At 57.7% G+C, this 15256-nt stretch overlaps 1 protein-coding gene across 1 annotated transcript; it reads left to right on the top strand.

Moving 5' to 3' along the window:
* Window positions 1–534, top strand: TMEM275 (transmembrane protein 275). Its single transcript, XM_068537948.1, has one exon. It carries the CDS (start codon window positions 1–3, stop codon window positions 532–534), a length of 534 nt encoding a protein of 177 aa, XP_068394049.1.
* The last annotated feature ends 14722 nt before the right edge of the window (window positions 535–15256 follow it).

Genomic DNA, 15256 nt, shown 5'->3' with positions numbered 1-15256 from the left:
ATGCCGCCCCCGGAGAAGAGCCAGGGCCCCCCGGCCCGGGCGCCCGCGGGCCGCGCTCAAGGCCGGCTGCCCGGCCCGCCGTCCCCCGCGCTGTTCTGCGCCTGCGGCCTGTGCGTGCTGCTGGCGGGCGTGAACGTGACGCTGGTGGGCGCCTTCGCCTCTTTCGTCCCGGGGCACAACGCGCCGCTCATCGCGGGGCCGGCGCTGCTCGTGCTGGCGCTCGGCTTCTTCGCGGCCTGCTGCGTGTGTAGCCGCCGCCGCGGGCCCGCGCCCCGTTCGCGCTCGACGGCGGCCGCGGGTCCCTGCCAGGGCGGGGGCGGCGGGCGGGTGGCGCTGGAGATGGAGAGCAGCGAGCGCACGGCGCAGGACACCACGGCCGTGCAGCTCAGCCCCGCCGCCTCGGCCGCGTCGTCGGGCCGCTCAAGCCCCAGCCCCGGCCCCTTCGCCCTGGACGCCCCCGCGCCCTCAGCAGTCTACGCGCCGCGCGCCGACGGGGTGCGGCGCGACCTGCCCCGGGAGCGCGTCGCCCCCTAGCCGCCCGGGTCCCCGGCCCTGACTCCCCTGTCCCGGTTCCCTCCCATCAGTGCCATTAGGAAAAAAGAGAGGGAGGAGGAGAGACAAGAAAAAGAAGATTTTCATACGGGCCCGGTGCTGGGGCACAGGTGGCCTTCTCTGTCCCATCTCTGGAACTTCCGGGGGAGGGAGGGGGGAGTGTGACGATGGCGTCCAGGCACGGCCCTCCAAGGGTGGGGTCTGCTGGGCCCTAGTCTACCTCACTCCCCAGACGTCCGGAAACGGGGCTGCTGGACCTTCCCTGCCTGGGCACTGTGAGCAGAGCCACTCTGAGGGGCTCTCAGCGAGGCCCGCGCCCCCAAGAGGTGGGAGGAAGAGGGGAAAAAGGAGGGGTTCAGCCTGGGCTGTCTCCTGTCCCCGCCTGCTGTGAAAGGCTGCCCGCTCCCCTTCTGTCCCTCCCCGCCCTCCTTGTCTCTACCCCAACATGACCTTTTGGGATGAATGGGGGAGGATCTGATCTGAGCCAGATCATCCCTAAGATGGAGCTGTGTTGAGCACACTCCACCCTTTCTGCCTGACTAGAGCCGGGGGAGCTGAGCTGGGGCCGACAGGGAGCAGTGGGGGGGGGGGGGGCTCCTCCCACCCTGAAGATCTCTGTGTGAACCGCACCGTGTATTCCCGCTGTACCTCGCTGGCTCCTTAATAAATCACCTTTGGAGTCGTCCTCAGCCCTTGTGCAGCGCAGGAGGGAGGAGCGGACTGCGGGGCCTCTGACCCAGCACCCTGGAGTCTCCGGCCCTCCCACCCTGCGGCGGAGTGCTTCATCATCCCAGCACCAGCCCCCCTTGGAGACCTGGAAGGGAGCCCCAGGGAGAGGAGCGCGTGACTGTGAACAAAAGATTGTCTGAGACTGTGGGTGCCTGTGAACGTCTGTGGAAACAGGGTGTCGGATGGGGGGCTGGATGAGTATATGAGTGTGACTGTGGGTGAGACAGCCTGGCTACGTGCATGAGATGGCGAGTGGGAGTATTTTGGGTGACACTGTCTGACATCACACCTGTGTGGGAGCGTGCGTGTGTGTGTGTGTGTGTGTGTGTGTGTTGGTGGTTGAGGGCTGGGTCACCCAGCAGGGATGGTGACGCAAGAAGGGCTCCCCAGGTCTTGCAAAGCCTACACCTCTCTCCTGGCCTGGCTGAGCTTGCAGTCTGGGCTCAGCCTGTCTTCTGTCCACGTGCGTGAGAGTGCCTGGTAGAGAAATGCAGGCTGCCCTGCAAGAAGAAGCAAGGGGGCTGGGGGCTGGGGGGAAGACACTGCAACCCTGGGACAGCCCCTCCTCTCACTTCAGGGACCCAGGCAAGCAGTGCCCAGTGATGGTGGCACGCACTGGCCCACCACCCCTGGCTGGCTGCCCTTGGCTTCATCAGCCTCCCTTTCTCTTTCCAGGCTGGGTTCTGCTGCTCTTCTGCCCCGGCCCAGGCACTTTCCACCAGCTCTGGGGCTCTTCCTCCCTTCCTCTGACCCCTTCTCTGCCTCTGCCTCTCCTGCTGTCTCCCTCCCACTGACCTGAAGAAGAGTGACTCCCTCTCAGTGGGCGCTGAGCAAGTCATCTCTATTAATTAGCACGGGTCGATGGTCCTAACCTTTGAAGCATCTGGCCCCTGGAGCTGATGACCTCTTCTCAGAGTACTTCCCCACCCCCACCTGCATGCATATGTGTGTGTGTGTAAGGAAGGCCACCTCCCCAGGCTCCAGGCCTGTCTCTTCTGGTCCACTGGCAGCCTCAGACGCCACCTGCTGCCTTGGAAGAGTAAGAGGTGAGAAGGGCCACTGCTGATGCCACTGCTGATGCCGCCTTGGGGTGTGGACCACCCTTCTCCCACCACCTTCTTAAGAAGAGGCACCCCAGATTCTAGCCCAGGAATGCCGGGCCCAGCCCAAACCACTCTCCCTCCTGCTGGCAGAGGCCTGGAGTTGCACCATCAGGGTTTCTTCCTCTTCTACAAGAAGACTTGCAGATCCTGTCTTGGAGCCTGGCTGCTGGGGAGGAGAGTGAGCATGTGATAGGGTTCAAGGAAGTGGGCCACAGATCGACGGTGTGAGTGAATAGAATGGGATCAAGGTGGCAGCAGAGGGCGAGTTGTGGGGCATGGCTCCTTGGAGTCTCCCTTCCATTGTCACCGCCAGCTGAAGGTCATCTTTTGTCCCGTCTGTGCCTCCTCTCCCTCCCCAGGCACACCAGGAGATATGCTCTATACCCCAGGACCCACTTTCCAATCAGCCAGCCCTAGCAAAGCCCCCCAGTATCCCTCCAGGCCTGCCACACCCGGGGACCCTTCCCCTCATATCCCTTCAGGCCCCCCTAGGGCAGTGCATCCACCGTGGAGCCAGCGAGGCCCAAGGGCAGCCGCAGTCTCCCACACACAAGGAGGCTGGAGGATTGCCCTGTCCCCACACGTCTGCGGGCCCCTCCAGGGCAGGCTCCAGGCCCTGAGGGCAGAGAGGGGCTCCAGGGGGCCACCGGGTGGGGAGCAGGTTTCTGTGGAAGGAGAGGAGGTGATTCTGACGGCACAGAGGCAGCAAGCTCCCTGACCTTGAGGAATCTGAGCAGGGACTGGCACCTCCCCCTGGGACACTGCCGAGGGGTCCTGGGATGAAGGCTAAGCCCTCCCACTCCCACTCCTGGCCCTGAGATTCAGAACTGAGGCACCAGGGTATGTCCTCAGAGGTCCAGGGGCTGCAGTGGAGGACACATAGCTGGTCCTTCTGAAAGGAGGGGTGCCGCCTGGGGCCTGGGGGAGCTCAGGGGTGGCACAGTGAGGCCACCTCCCAGAGGGCCAAGACAAGGGAGCCCACTAAGGGCCGGGAACTCGGATCCTCTCCCTCTCTTCCCACTAGAAGAAATGAGGGCGGCCACTTAGGACCATTTTTTACTGATTAATTCAACAAATAATTCCTGAGCCCTACTATGAACCCATAGCTTGGTAAACAAGCTCTGGAGGAGCTTACGTTCTACTTGGGGGAGAATTGAAGAATTAAATAAGTAAGCAAACAAGACAAAAAATACTAGCTAGTTGGTAGTGCTTTGCAGAAAATCACAATAGGAAGGTGTGACAGAGGGACTTCGATGGCTGGAGAGGTCTTCTCTGAGAGGTGACATTTAAGCTGAGCTCTGACTGACAAGAGTTAGCCACGCATGGGTCTAGAGCAAGAACATTTCAAGCTCAGGAAAATGGCCAGTGCAACCCTAAGGTGAGAATGAACTTGGCTTCCATGTGTCAGACCAAGAAAGAAGGGCTGTAGAGACATGGGTGGGAGATGAAAGTGGAGAAGGTGGGAGCGGGCGTAGTGCTCAGCTCCTGTAAAGCTTAGTAAGCAGGGTGAGGAGCTGGGATTTTATTCTCCGTGAGATGGGAGCCACTGGCGGGTTTTAAGCAGGGAAGTGACATGATCTGATTTATGATTGCACAGCTCACTCTGCCTGCTATGTGGAAAATAGATGTTGAGGGACACAAGGGAAAAGAGGGGCCAGGTTAGGAGGTCATTGCAGTGGGAAACTCTGGGAGTCAGGACCAGAGGGGTGGCTGTGAGCTGGGCCAATTCGACACCCATTTTTGAGATCTCCCTGTCAGGGGAGTTTAAGGGAGTGAAAGAGAGGAATCTGGAAGGAAGTTCTAGAATTTTGGTTTGAGCAGCTGGGCATATGGTGGAGGAAAAGCAAGGGCTGTGGTCAGATGAAAGGTCTGTAAACCCAGTGGAGCTGTCCTGTAGGAGCTGGAGCCGCAGGCCCGAGTTCCAGATGGAGAGCCCTGGGGAGGCAGATGCAGAAGCCATTGACCTGTGGGTGGTGGTGAAGCCATGAGTCCAGATGAGGCGTATGAGGAGAGATGAAGACCAGGAACCAGAACCTAGAGTAGTGCAGCCTCTGACTCTAGGGGAGAGAAGGGACTTGAAGTTGCCCAGTTCTGAATCTTGCCCAACCTTCTGCTGATGCCAGTGCCTTTCTGGTGAGGACTGTGCACTAGGAGTTGGGGATCAGGGAGAAGTGAGTAGAATGTGAGCTCGAAGAGGTTGGGACTTCTGGCTTATTCACAGCTGTGCACTCAGTGCCTACCTGGCACAAGGTAGGTGCCCCATAAATATTTGTCAAATGACTGAATGAGTAAAGGGTGTGAATGTTATCACACAGCTAAGGTTCTGGGCCACCGGAAATAGGGATTTATCAAGATGCCTGATTCTGGACAGGAAGGGAGAAAAGCTCCTTATGCGTGTGGGAGTTCTCCTGGTCAGTTCTTGTTTTCTGCTTTGCGGGGAGGTGGGATGACGCAGGAATATAGAGCTGGCTAGATGGGCATTAATGGATGCACCTGAGGGCCAGGCTCCCCTACGCAGGAGATGGCCAGAAGGATGGGCTAAGACTGAGGAAACCGGCACTGCTAGGGAGTACCACCAGAGGGCACCCTGGGCACATGACAGGGGATAGAGGTGACAGCCCAGCCAGACTGCACAACTTTGCCTTTTCCTCTTCTGAGGAGGTGGGGAGTAGGGAGTTGGGTGTGCACGAAGGGGGTGGGTGTTAAAGTCACCCAGATTCACTAAGTGACACCTCCGTCCCTGGAACCTGACCTTACCACAGAGGGAGGCCTGATGCTGGACACAGACATCCTTTATCAAGGACACAGGTAAGTCCTGGGTCTGGTCCTAGACTGAGCCCTCACTCTGATTTTAGACTAAGTCCTGACCTGAGCTTGAGCCTGATCACATTCTGAGCCTTGACCCTGCCTGGGCCATACAGTGAACACTGATCCTGATCTTAGACTGAGCTCTGACTTGAACCCTGACCTTTATCAAAAATTGAACCCTGATCTGTGCACAGACTGAGTCTTGGTCATGGACAAACATTAAGCCCTTTTTCTGGTCACAGACTGAGCCCTGACCCTGATGCATGCACTAAGGCCTGATTCTAGTAACAGGTTGAGCCTGACGCTGGTCACAGAGCCCTGAATCTGGTCCCAACCTGAACTCTGACCCTAATCAATACACTGAATGCTGACCCTGAACTAAGACTGAGCTTTCCTCATGGTCACAGACTGAGCCTTGATCCCTAAGACTGGCTCCCACACACCCCATTGACTTCAGGACTTTCCAGATGAGGTTCTCAGCCAGGCTTCAGCCCCAGAAGGAAGTAACTTCTGGAAACACTTTGGAAGGGGAAAGAAGGAATTCTGGATCTCTGAATGGTCCGGAAACTCCTAGACATTGCATCCCTGAGAGGCCAGACAGAGAAAGGCCGGTTCTAGGCTGTCCGGGACATGAGGGACGAAGGACAGCTGGGCCTTCTCCAGATACCCCTGGAGCTCCGGTGAGGCCTGCCCGCCTGCCTGTGCGTCTGGGGGCCCCCAGCCTGGGCGCCTCTCTCATCTGCACTTCTGACTCCCGCTGAAACCTGGGCAAGTCCCTTCCACTCATTGGGCTGTGCTCCACCCCTCGTTACCTTTCAGGGCAAAAGGGAGAAGGTGACCAGGTCATGACTGAGGGCCCCGTGTCCCCACCGTGTACCCTGGCGGGAAGAGAAGCCCCCTCACTCTGGCCAGTCGCTGCAGACAAGCAAGAGAAAGTGAATCACGCTCAAGGCGGCTCCAGCCAGGCCTCAGCCTCAGGTTGGCAGTGGCGGGTGAGACAGGAGCAGGGAGGCGGGAAGGAGGAGTCCCGGAGGTCCCCGTTCCCTCCCGGGGTCTGGTGTGTGTGTGAGGACAGGCAGGTCCGCGAGGCACCACGCAGCCCCTCCGCAGGGCACACTGCCCAGGTCAGGGCCGGCCCGGGGAGCCTCGGCCCTGCGGCCCGAGCGGGCCTCTGCCAGGCCCTCCCCAGGCTCACCTTGGGCGGCACTGGCGCGGGGGTGGGGGCCGAGCCAGGCGGGAGCCGGGGCGGGGGAGGGGCGGCTCGAGTCAAAAACGCTGACGCCGAAGACAATGAGCTCTCCCAGGCTGAGGCAACTCATTTGGTCCCGGCCACGCTTTATTAAATTCTCATAAACCTGTCAGGGGGGACAGGGCTCGCTTCAGTTTACCTCATTAGCCCGACACAATGACAGTGGGGGGGGGGTATGGCGAGGGGGGGCGGCAAGGGGAGGCCCGCGCTCAGCTCTGAGAACCGAGCCAGCCGGGAAGATAATTGAATTAAGTGGCTTTTGTTAATGGTTTTTAAGACTCCGAAGTGTAAATAACATTTAGGGGCTTTCTTTTAACGGGGCTGGGGTTTCAGAGACCCGGGGAGCTTAGGGGAGTCCCAGGCCGGGTCCCTGCCCTTCTGCCCCCACCCCAGGGGAGCTTGGGAGGGGCGACCCGCCGGGGCTGCCCCGGGATGCGGCGAAGTTACGCTGCGAGGAGCGAGGGGAGGGGCCAAAGAAGGTGCGACAACTTCCTGGTGGGGCTTTGAACAGAGACGGGGAGAGAGGGGGGCCGCGATCTCGAGCGGGCGGAGAGGCAGGGGCTGCCGGTGGTGAGCTGCCCAGGCCTGTAATGCCACCATTGGACAGAAAGGCCAGGGCTATCCCTGGGGTGCTACTGGAGGCGTGGACTCTGAGGGTCAGGGGACCTGGCCTTCTGGGGGTGTGGGGCGGAGCAGTGTTCATTCCTCGCTGCGAGGTCAGCGGGACTAGGCGGTTATGGCTGTATTGCTTATGGCCGCTGGGAGGGGCACCCCCGGGAGAGAGTGGGCGCCCCTTCGCAGGACATGTGGGAAGGCTGTGGTGGCCTGTGGACTAGACCCTAGGCTTCCTGAAGGAGACTGGACTTGAACTGAGCTACAAGAGAACCTGCAGATAGGGGTGGGGAGTTCACGTCTCTGGGGGGCACAGGGCCTGGGCAGCTGCATTCCAGCGAACAGGGACATGGAAAAGCTGCTTGGAAAGCTGTCTCCTGGTGTCCTCAGTCACAGCTTCTCCCTCTCTGCAGACAGGACCAGGTCCAGGAGCTGACGGGGCTGGAGGCGAAGGGCTCTGGGCTAGGTCCCAAGGGGCTGGAGGGGGGGCGGGGCTGGCCCTAGGCCAGCCCACAAAGGGTTAAGGCATTAATCGCCCTGCATGCGACAAAGGGAAGTGAGTTTTCTGATCCAGAAAGGATCAGTCCCTGGGACGCCCCATCAGGCCCTTCAGCGTGAAATTACACCCCAGTGGGGGTGCTCCCCTCCCCCCCACACACACTACCTGCCTAGGCCTGGCACAGGATTAGGGCCTGGAGTCATCAGCTTAATAGATCCCACCACCACCCCCAACCCCTTCTCCCCCAGAGCCTTCAGTGGAGCCTTCAGTGGCGCCTCCAGGCCTGCGCCAGCCTCTTTCCTCACCAGCTGTCCACCTGGCTGTCGATCTGATCTGTCTGGTCCTCTCTGGCCTCACTCTTGGTCTGCTCCTTCCATCCGTCTCCTCAGCTGCACCCTGACCCCACTCTGTATTTGAGTTTCTTCATAACCTTTAATCAACACCCCAAACATATTTGTTTCAGCACCTATCTACCTGTTGTCTGTCTCCCCACCAGCAATGAGTGCCTTGGGAGCAGGGACAGTCTCGTTTAGCACTGCATCCCCAGTTCCCAGGCTGTGTCTGGCACATAGATGGTGCTCAGTAAACATTAGTTGACTGAGGCCCCTCCTATCCACCTCACAAATACTGGTGGCGGGTGGTCCCTAAAGTGTGGGCACTGGGGCTCAAGACGGAGAGGAGGGAGCTAAAGCCTGTGCCAAGGCAGGTCGGGGCTTGCTGGCTGCACAGTCTCTCTCTAGGTGGCTTACCAAGAGCAGACTGAAGGTAAGTCTGAATGAGGCAAGCCTCTCGGGCATCTTGTCGGCCCTGCCTCCAGAGGGGCCGTGTATGCTGGGGAGGGACCCCAGGGCCGAGGATGCCCTGCACCTGCTAAAAGAACCAAAACTCCCTTTCATCTGTCCCATGTTGTCAAGCATCCACCTCAGCCTAGCCTGCATTTTTCCTGAGACACTAGGGCTCCTGTTTCTTGGCGTTCTCTCCTCCGGGAAAATCTTAAGGTAAAAAAGAAAGTGTTCCCGCCCTCCTGGCTGCCCAGCACATCTGTGTGGAGGCGAAGGATGGATGGACTGAACTCTGAAGGACCCAGGCTTCCAGGTCTGCAGCCGCTCAGGTGGGGACGGCAACAAAGAGCAGCTTTGTAAGCACATGCTCACACTCACACGCACCCGCACACGCCCCACACGAGCTCTTTCCAAGAATGGCTCTTCAACCCTGGTTGCCAAGATAAAGGAACCACTGGGCAGTCAGCCCCCAGGAGGAAATATCGCTCCTGTGGCCTTTGTTGTTCAAAGGGCTTTGTGAAATCTCCAGACTCCTCTTGGAACGGATCCCAGGCTGGGGTGGCGATTTCCCCACAGCTGGGGACTTAGGTGAGGATGGCACAGCCTCCCCATCCTGGCAGGGGGAGGAGCACCCCAGGGGGCCAGGCTTAGAACCATTAGCAGCTGTGGCAGTGGTTTAATCCTCCGCTTCCATTATTAGCTCACTGGATTCCCACGGGCTGGGGGGTAGACAGAGATCTCCCCATTTTACAGATGATAAAACAGAGGTTCACAGAAGCCTAGCAGCTTATTAAAACAGCCCCACAGTGAGTCACTGCTAGAAATGAAATTGACTTGGTTCCAGTGACAGACTTAGCTCAGCCCTGCCCCGAATTGAGCTCTGCCCTGGCCCCATTCTGAGCCCCAACTCTGACCTCTAATTGAGCTGTGATTTGCCCTAGACTGAGCCCTACCCCCAGCCCCAAATGATCCCTGATCCCAGCCACACACAAAGCTTTGACCCTGGCCCCATTCTGAGCCCCACCTCTGTCCCCTAAGCGATATGCCCCGGGCTGATCCCTGATTCTAGCCTCAGACTTATTCCTGGCCCTGTTCCAGACCAATCCTTGATCCTTGCCTCAGATTGCCTCTCCTGTTAGCTGTAAACCTCACGAGGTTAGAGACCTATGCTCCTCATTCACTGCTGCTACTTCGCATTTATGTATGTGTGATTATTCGAGTAATCTCTATTTTACCCACTAGACAATCATAGGGCCAGTCTAGTTTTGTTCGCCAGCACTTGTAAGAATGTAATCATAGCAATAATAACAAGTATTTATTGAGTATTTACTAAATGCCAGGCTTTGTGCTGTTTTACAGATTTTATTTAAACCTCACAAAGAACCCCGAAGTCAGTGTTATCATTAGGTTGTTTTACAGATGAGGACACTGAGCCCCAAGATCGCACTAGGAGGAGGTATACAGAAGTGTAGTATATTCTTAGTGGTTCCCTCCACCCATCACACTCAGCTGCCTGGTGAGGGATGGGGGTGGACAGGGAAGGCTCAGCTGTAAGACGAAGTGGAGGCATTCGGGCAGGTGGGAGAAGTTGAGAGCTTTCTGGAGACTCTGAGTTTCTAAAGCCTCAGAAGGGCCGAGCGAGTCAGACTGAGGGAGATTGTGATGAGGGAGTGAGAGCCGCTACATAATTGGTGGAGTCCGGGGCAATATGAAAATGCAGGGTCCTTTGTTTAAAAGTTAAGGATTTTGAAATGGAGACATCAGAACAATACAGCGCTTGAGCCCAGGGGCCTATGTGTCCCCAAGGTGTCCTCAAGAGAGCAGATGGCGTGTGAGGATGGATGCATGGAGTCAGGGAACGAGGGTGTTAAACAGCAGCTCGGGCCCGGGTCTGACTCTCGTGCGGGTATCTGGGCAGTGTCTTCAGCAGGCCCAGGGCAGCAATCGTGGAGTATCTCCAGGCACCAAACTGGCAGTGTGGCTTGGAGGCCTGTGTGTAGGGGGGAGTTGGAGACACTATCCCAGCATTGGTGGGATGCTGTCCGGAGTGTAAGCCAGAAAGAGTACACATCTGGGAGTGGGGCAAGTGTGCAACCTCCAGGCGAGGCTGAGGGCTTGTATGGGTGGTGTGTGCAAGCGTAGCAGAGACAGACACACAGACACCCTGAGACTGTGTGGTGCAATGCAGAAGTCAGCACGTCCCGTGTGTATCACAGAGAGGATACGTGTGTGAGTGTGTGTGTGGTTGTGAGCAGGGGAGGGTACAAGTGTCCCTGGGAGTTGGGAGTGTGTGTGTGTGACTGTGGGTGAGAATGTATGCAGATCCCCACCTGTCCTCCTGGGGCTGGCCCTGTCCCTGTTAGGAGGGGCTCCCAGGGGGAGATGTCTCCCAGCCTGCCAGCCCCCAGGCCTTGGAGGGGCCAGGTCCCCTCTGGGAGACCTTCCTGCCTGCATAGGGTGAGCAGAGCTGCACAGCTGCCTCCTAGGCTGCCCGGGTGATCCTGGGCCAGTGGTGTCAGGTTCCTGGTGCCCGGCCCTCCCTCTGTAGCCCTCTGAGGGCCTTTGTTGGAAGTTCAGACAAACTTGTCAGGGGGGCGGGCAGGAGGCTGCTTCCTAATCGGCTTTCCCAGAAGGGAGCAGAGAATGAGAGACGGGGCGGGGTGGAGGTGGGGGAGCTCCAGGCCCGGCAGCTCTGTGGGAAATGGGGGAGGGGCGGACCCTGCCCCACCCCGCCCTAAAGGGGTCAATCCCCCAGGACCCTCTCAGATGGTGCCCCTTCCACAGGGCCCCCAAGGAACCCTGGACCGAAGGAAAACAGGGGCCAAGGTCTAAGGAAACGAGGATTCAGGGAGAAGCTCCAGGGAGCCCCTATGCCTTTCTCGTCTCACCCACCGTGGGCTGTCTGAGCACCTACTGCATGCCAGGCACAGGCCACTTAGCCCCTCGGCCTCCTCCAGACCCTTCTCCTCTTGGTTTCACCTAAGCCTCCCAGGAAGCAGGCTGGACATAGTTAATGATTCCCAGTCAACAGAAAAGGAAACAGAGGACTAGAAAGGGGCAGTTATTTGCCCAAAGTCAACAGCAAGCCAGGAACAGCTTGTCCCAACTCCATAACAGAATCTTCTTTGCTTTGTAGTCAGTGTTTCGCTGAGGTCCCATCCTCAGAGTCCCCTGTGTGATCTTACTTAGTGACATGGTTTCATTCTCTGTTGACAACCACCAAGGTGAAGTGCATGGATTCTGAGGTTAGCCAGGTTCATACCTTGGTTTGCCCAATACTTAGCTGTGTGGTCACGGGCAAGTTATTTAACCTCTCTGTGCCTCAGTTTCTTTATCTGTTAAATGGGGATAATAATACCACATAGCGTTATGTGAGTATTAAATGACAATATCTGTGAGGTGCCAGTCACGGAGAAAGTGTTATGTAAGTACTTATTAAATAAAGTCTAAGCAGCGCAGACAGACCCCTCTTTTGCGCCCTGATCTAGTACATCCCAACATCTTCCCTTGAATAAATTAAAGGTGCCCCAAAGACCAGTCTAACTCGGGCTCATTCCCCTCACGCCAGCCCAAGGGTCCCCATCCACCAAGCCAGAGACTCAGGAGCACCCTTGACCCCTCCCAAGCCTGCAGTAACCATAGTAATTCTACTTCCTAAATCTCTCATCAGTCTGACCCCTCCTCCCCTAGTCCACATTGATGCCACCCTCCTCCCACCAGGACGTGACAGTGGCCTCCTCTCCCGTCTCCTTACCTCCTCCCGAGCCACCGTGCAGCAAAGGTATGGGGGGGGGTCAGGATTTTCTAAGATGCAGATCTGATCACCCCACTACCCCACCGGGAATAGCTCCCAATGCCCCTTGGGCTTGAGTCCAAGCTCCCAGCTTCCCTTTCCCTCGTCAGCCCCTGACACTACCCCCACCTTTCTCAAGCCCCACCTGGACAGGCCCTGGCTCCCCCAGGGCTCAGGGCTCACCAGCCGTAGGTCCTGCAGCCCTGTGTGTGCTGTGCCTCCCAGGATACTCTTCTCTCTTGCCCTCCTAGTGAACACTGGACCTATGGGACTCAGCTCAAAAGTCCCCCTCCCAAGGGGCCTTCCTGACCTCCCTGGGCTGAGCTAGGGACCCCTCTTCTGAACTCCCATGGTTCTCTATTTTTTGAACCTCAAATAACCCTGTTTTGTACTGTCTTGAGAGAAGGGACCATGTTTTCCTTACTCGTTTCTATGTACCCAGCACAGGGCCAGGCATACAGCAGGTGCTCAGTAAGTGCTGAGTGCATGAGTGATTTGAACTGCAGAGTTCCCGGGGCGCCCTCTCCACCAGGGAAGGTGTATACCTGGGGCAGAGGTATGTAGGGGCAGGCGGGGCTCAGGTCCGGGAGGGGCAGTAGGAGATTTGGGGCAGACATTTGATCAGCCAGCCCCTCCCAGGGAGGTGGGAAGGCAAGGTGAAGGGGGTGCTCCCTGCCCTAATCCTCAGCCCCACTGGGGAGAGAGGAATGTGCCTCCTAGAGTCCAGCAGCAACATGGGAAATGGGGGGCTCAGGGCCCCACGGGTCCCTCTGGCCTGAGGCGCCTTCCCTGGGAAGCCCAGCAAGCAGCTCCCTGCACACTAGTCAGGTCTGCCGGTGTTCTCCTCCCAGGAAACCCCCAGAGGGGACTCTCACCCCCAAACCCCAACCCCGAGCCTGCACCACCCCTTCTGGCTCAGGGGCCCTATGCAGACCCTCTGTGCAGAACCCCGGGGAAGGGCCATGACGGCTGAGTAGGGGAAATTGCCAGTCGTCTTTTTCTTAAAAGGAGCTTCATAAATCTCCAATCCATCCAGCCACCACAGCAGAGTCCCTCTTCCTCCTCTGCTTCCTCACCTCTGAGGACAAAGGGCTCCCTCCCTCCACAAGCTGCCTATCCCATTGGAGAGCAGCTCTGGCTTTAGATCCAGTGTGCCTTCCTGTCATTCCCACAGAACCCCCGCCCCTCTCCGTCCTACATACCCATCCCCCAGACTACCCCGAATACCCTCAGCTGGCCCTAGCCCCCAGCAGCCCGGCCACACAGGCTTGGGTGAGGACCAAGCAGCCCAAGAAGATGGTGGAACCCTTCCCCGCCCTGGTCCCTCTGCTCCCCATGACCTCCCCAGAGTGGCACACCAGCCACAGACTGGTGAGGGCCCTGGAGGGAGTGGCCAATCACAAGGCAGTCCTGCCTTCCTCCCCCACTGGCCACAGTGCTAGACCACTGTGACCACTGGCCACAGCGCTGGATCACCGTGAGCAGACCTTGAGGCAGACGACATCTGCTCAGCCCACCACGGGCATCTCTGGGAATGAACCTGGACTGAGGGCTGTGCTGCCAGATTCTCTTTTATTAGCCAAGTAGGACAAAGAACAGGTCACAACGTCACAGGAAGTCAGACAGACAGACGGAGGGATACACAGGACAGAGTGTCATGCTGTACTACGCAGGGGGTGGAGCAGGGGAGGGGCATTTGAGTCTTGTTTTTTCAACTAACAGAATAAATAAATATGGTACACAGTGGTTTTGCCACGGGCTGGCACGACCTCTAAGCACAAAAGGTCACAAAACAGCTGGTTTGGAAAGCAGTCTGTACAGCCCGCTGTTGCGGAGTCGGGGTGGGGGCCCAGGCCCCTGGATCATGCTCTGGGGAAGTGAGGAAGCAGGGAAATGGAGACCTCAAACAGGAGGGAGAGGAGAGGAATGAGGCCTTCCTGGAAGGAACAGTCAGAGCCTCTGGCTCTCAGCCTTGAGATGACCGGGCCAACCTGGGAGAGACTTCAGCCTCAGTCTCAGGTGTGGTGGGCCTGCCCCAAGCTCATAGGAGATGCAGGGTACCGCTTACAAGTACTCTCCCCTCTTGCTCTCTAGCTGCTTTCAGTCACTGAGGCTGGTCCCCTAAGCTACGTTGAGATCTGCCCGGGGAAGGGGACGACATATACTTTCCTTGCCTTCTCTGGGCTGGTGGAATTGGGTCAATTGAATGAGGAAGTATTGACAAAGCTCTGAGGGAAGACGGGCTGAGCTGGAGGTGGGCCTGGTTCTGCCATAAGAGAACATGACTCCAGGGTGGACTTGCTCCTTGGAAAGTCAGGGGAGGCTTCCTGGAGGAGGTGGTAATGTCTAGAGCTATTGGATTCCAAGGTCCAGTGACAGTCATTTGCCTCCAGGGACAGGCAAAAAGCTTCAGTCCCCATGCCTGGGCTAGATGAGATTGCTTTCATTTCAGAAACAGAACTTCCTGGAGCTGATCGCAGAGGATAAACCAGAAATCCCTATTGTCTCCTAGAGTCTCTGCTACCCTCCTGTCTCCCTGCCCAAGTCTCTCCTCTGATCTCCTGTGGCTGTTGGATTCACCTTCCAAATCTCAGATACCTGATCCTGGCTCAACTGATCCCCCTGTTCAGAAACCCTCACCTGCCTGCCTTGGTCCCTGCCACATCCAGGTGAGATCTTGGGTTCAAGACCCTCAGCCCCACCTCTCATGAAGCCAGCCACCATTTCCCGATCATCCACAAAGTCTCACTCCACTGCTTTGTTCAAACAGCTTTCTTGGCCCAAGCTACCATCCCCCTCACTTTGCTCCCATCCAAAGCCTTCTCCATCTGCCCTAGCCCAGACGAACTCCCCAAGGGTCATGGGCATCGACTACTCTGCAAAGCAATCCTGCCAGTAGACCCCCCTCTCTTCCCACTGGGAGAGGAGGTAAGCCTTAGGAATCTTTACCCTGGTTTTCAGATGCAACTTCCCTAGGCAGGGTGTGGAGGCTTCAGTGGTGAGCTGCACAGGGTTGGGCATCATGACCCAGAATCTGTGCAAGCCATTTCCTTCCCCTTACCCTGAGCCCCTGAGACCATGTGAAGGCTTAGAGATGGGGTGACCACAGAGGCTGGACTAAAACTCAAG

The sequence above is a fragment of the Eschrichtius robustus genome, chromosome 3, assembly GCF_028021215.1.
Source record: "Eschrichtius robustus isolate mEscRob2 chromosome 3, mEscRob2.pri, whole genome shotgun sequence".
Taxonomy (NCBI): Eukaryota; Metazoa; Chordata; class Mammalia; order Artiodactyla; family Eschrichtiidae; genus Eschrichtius; species Eschrichtius robustus.
Note: the sequence above shows the minus strand (reverse complement) of the source record. Positions and strands in the feature narration are given on the sequence as shown.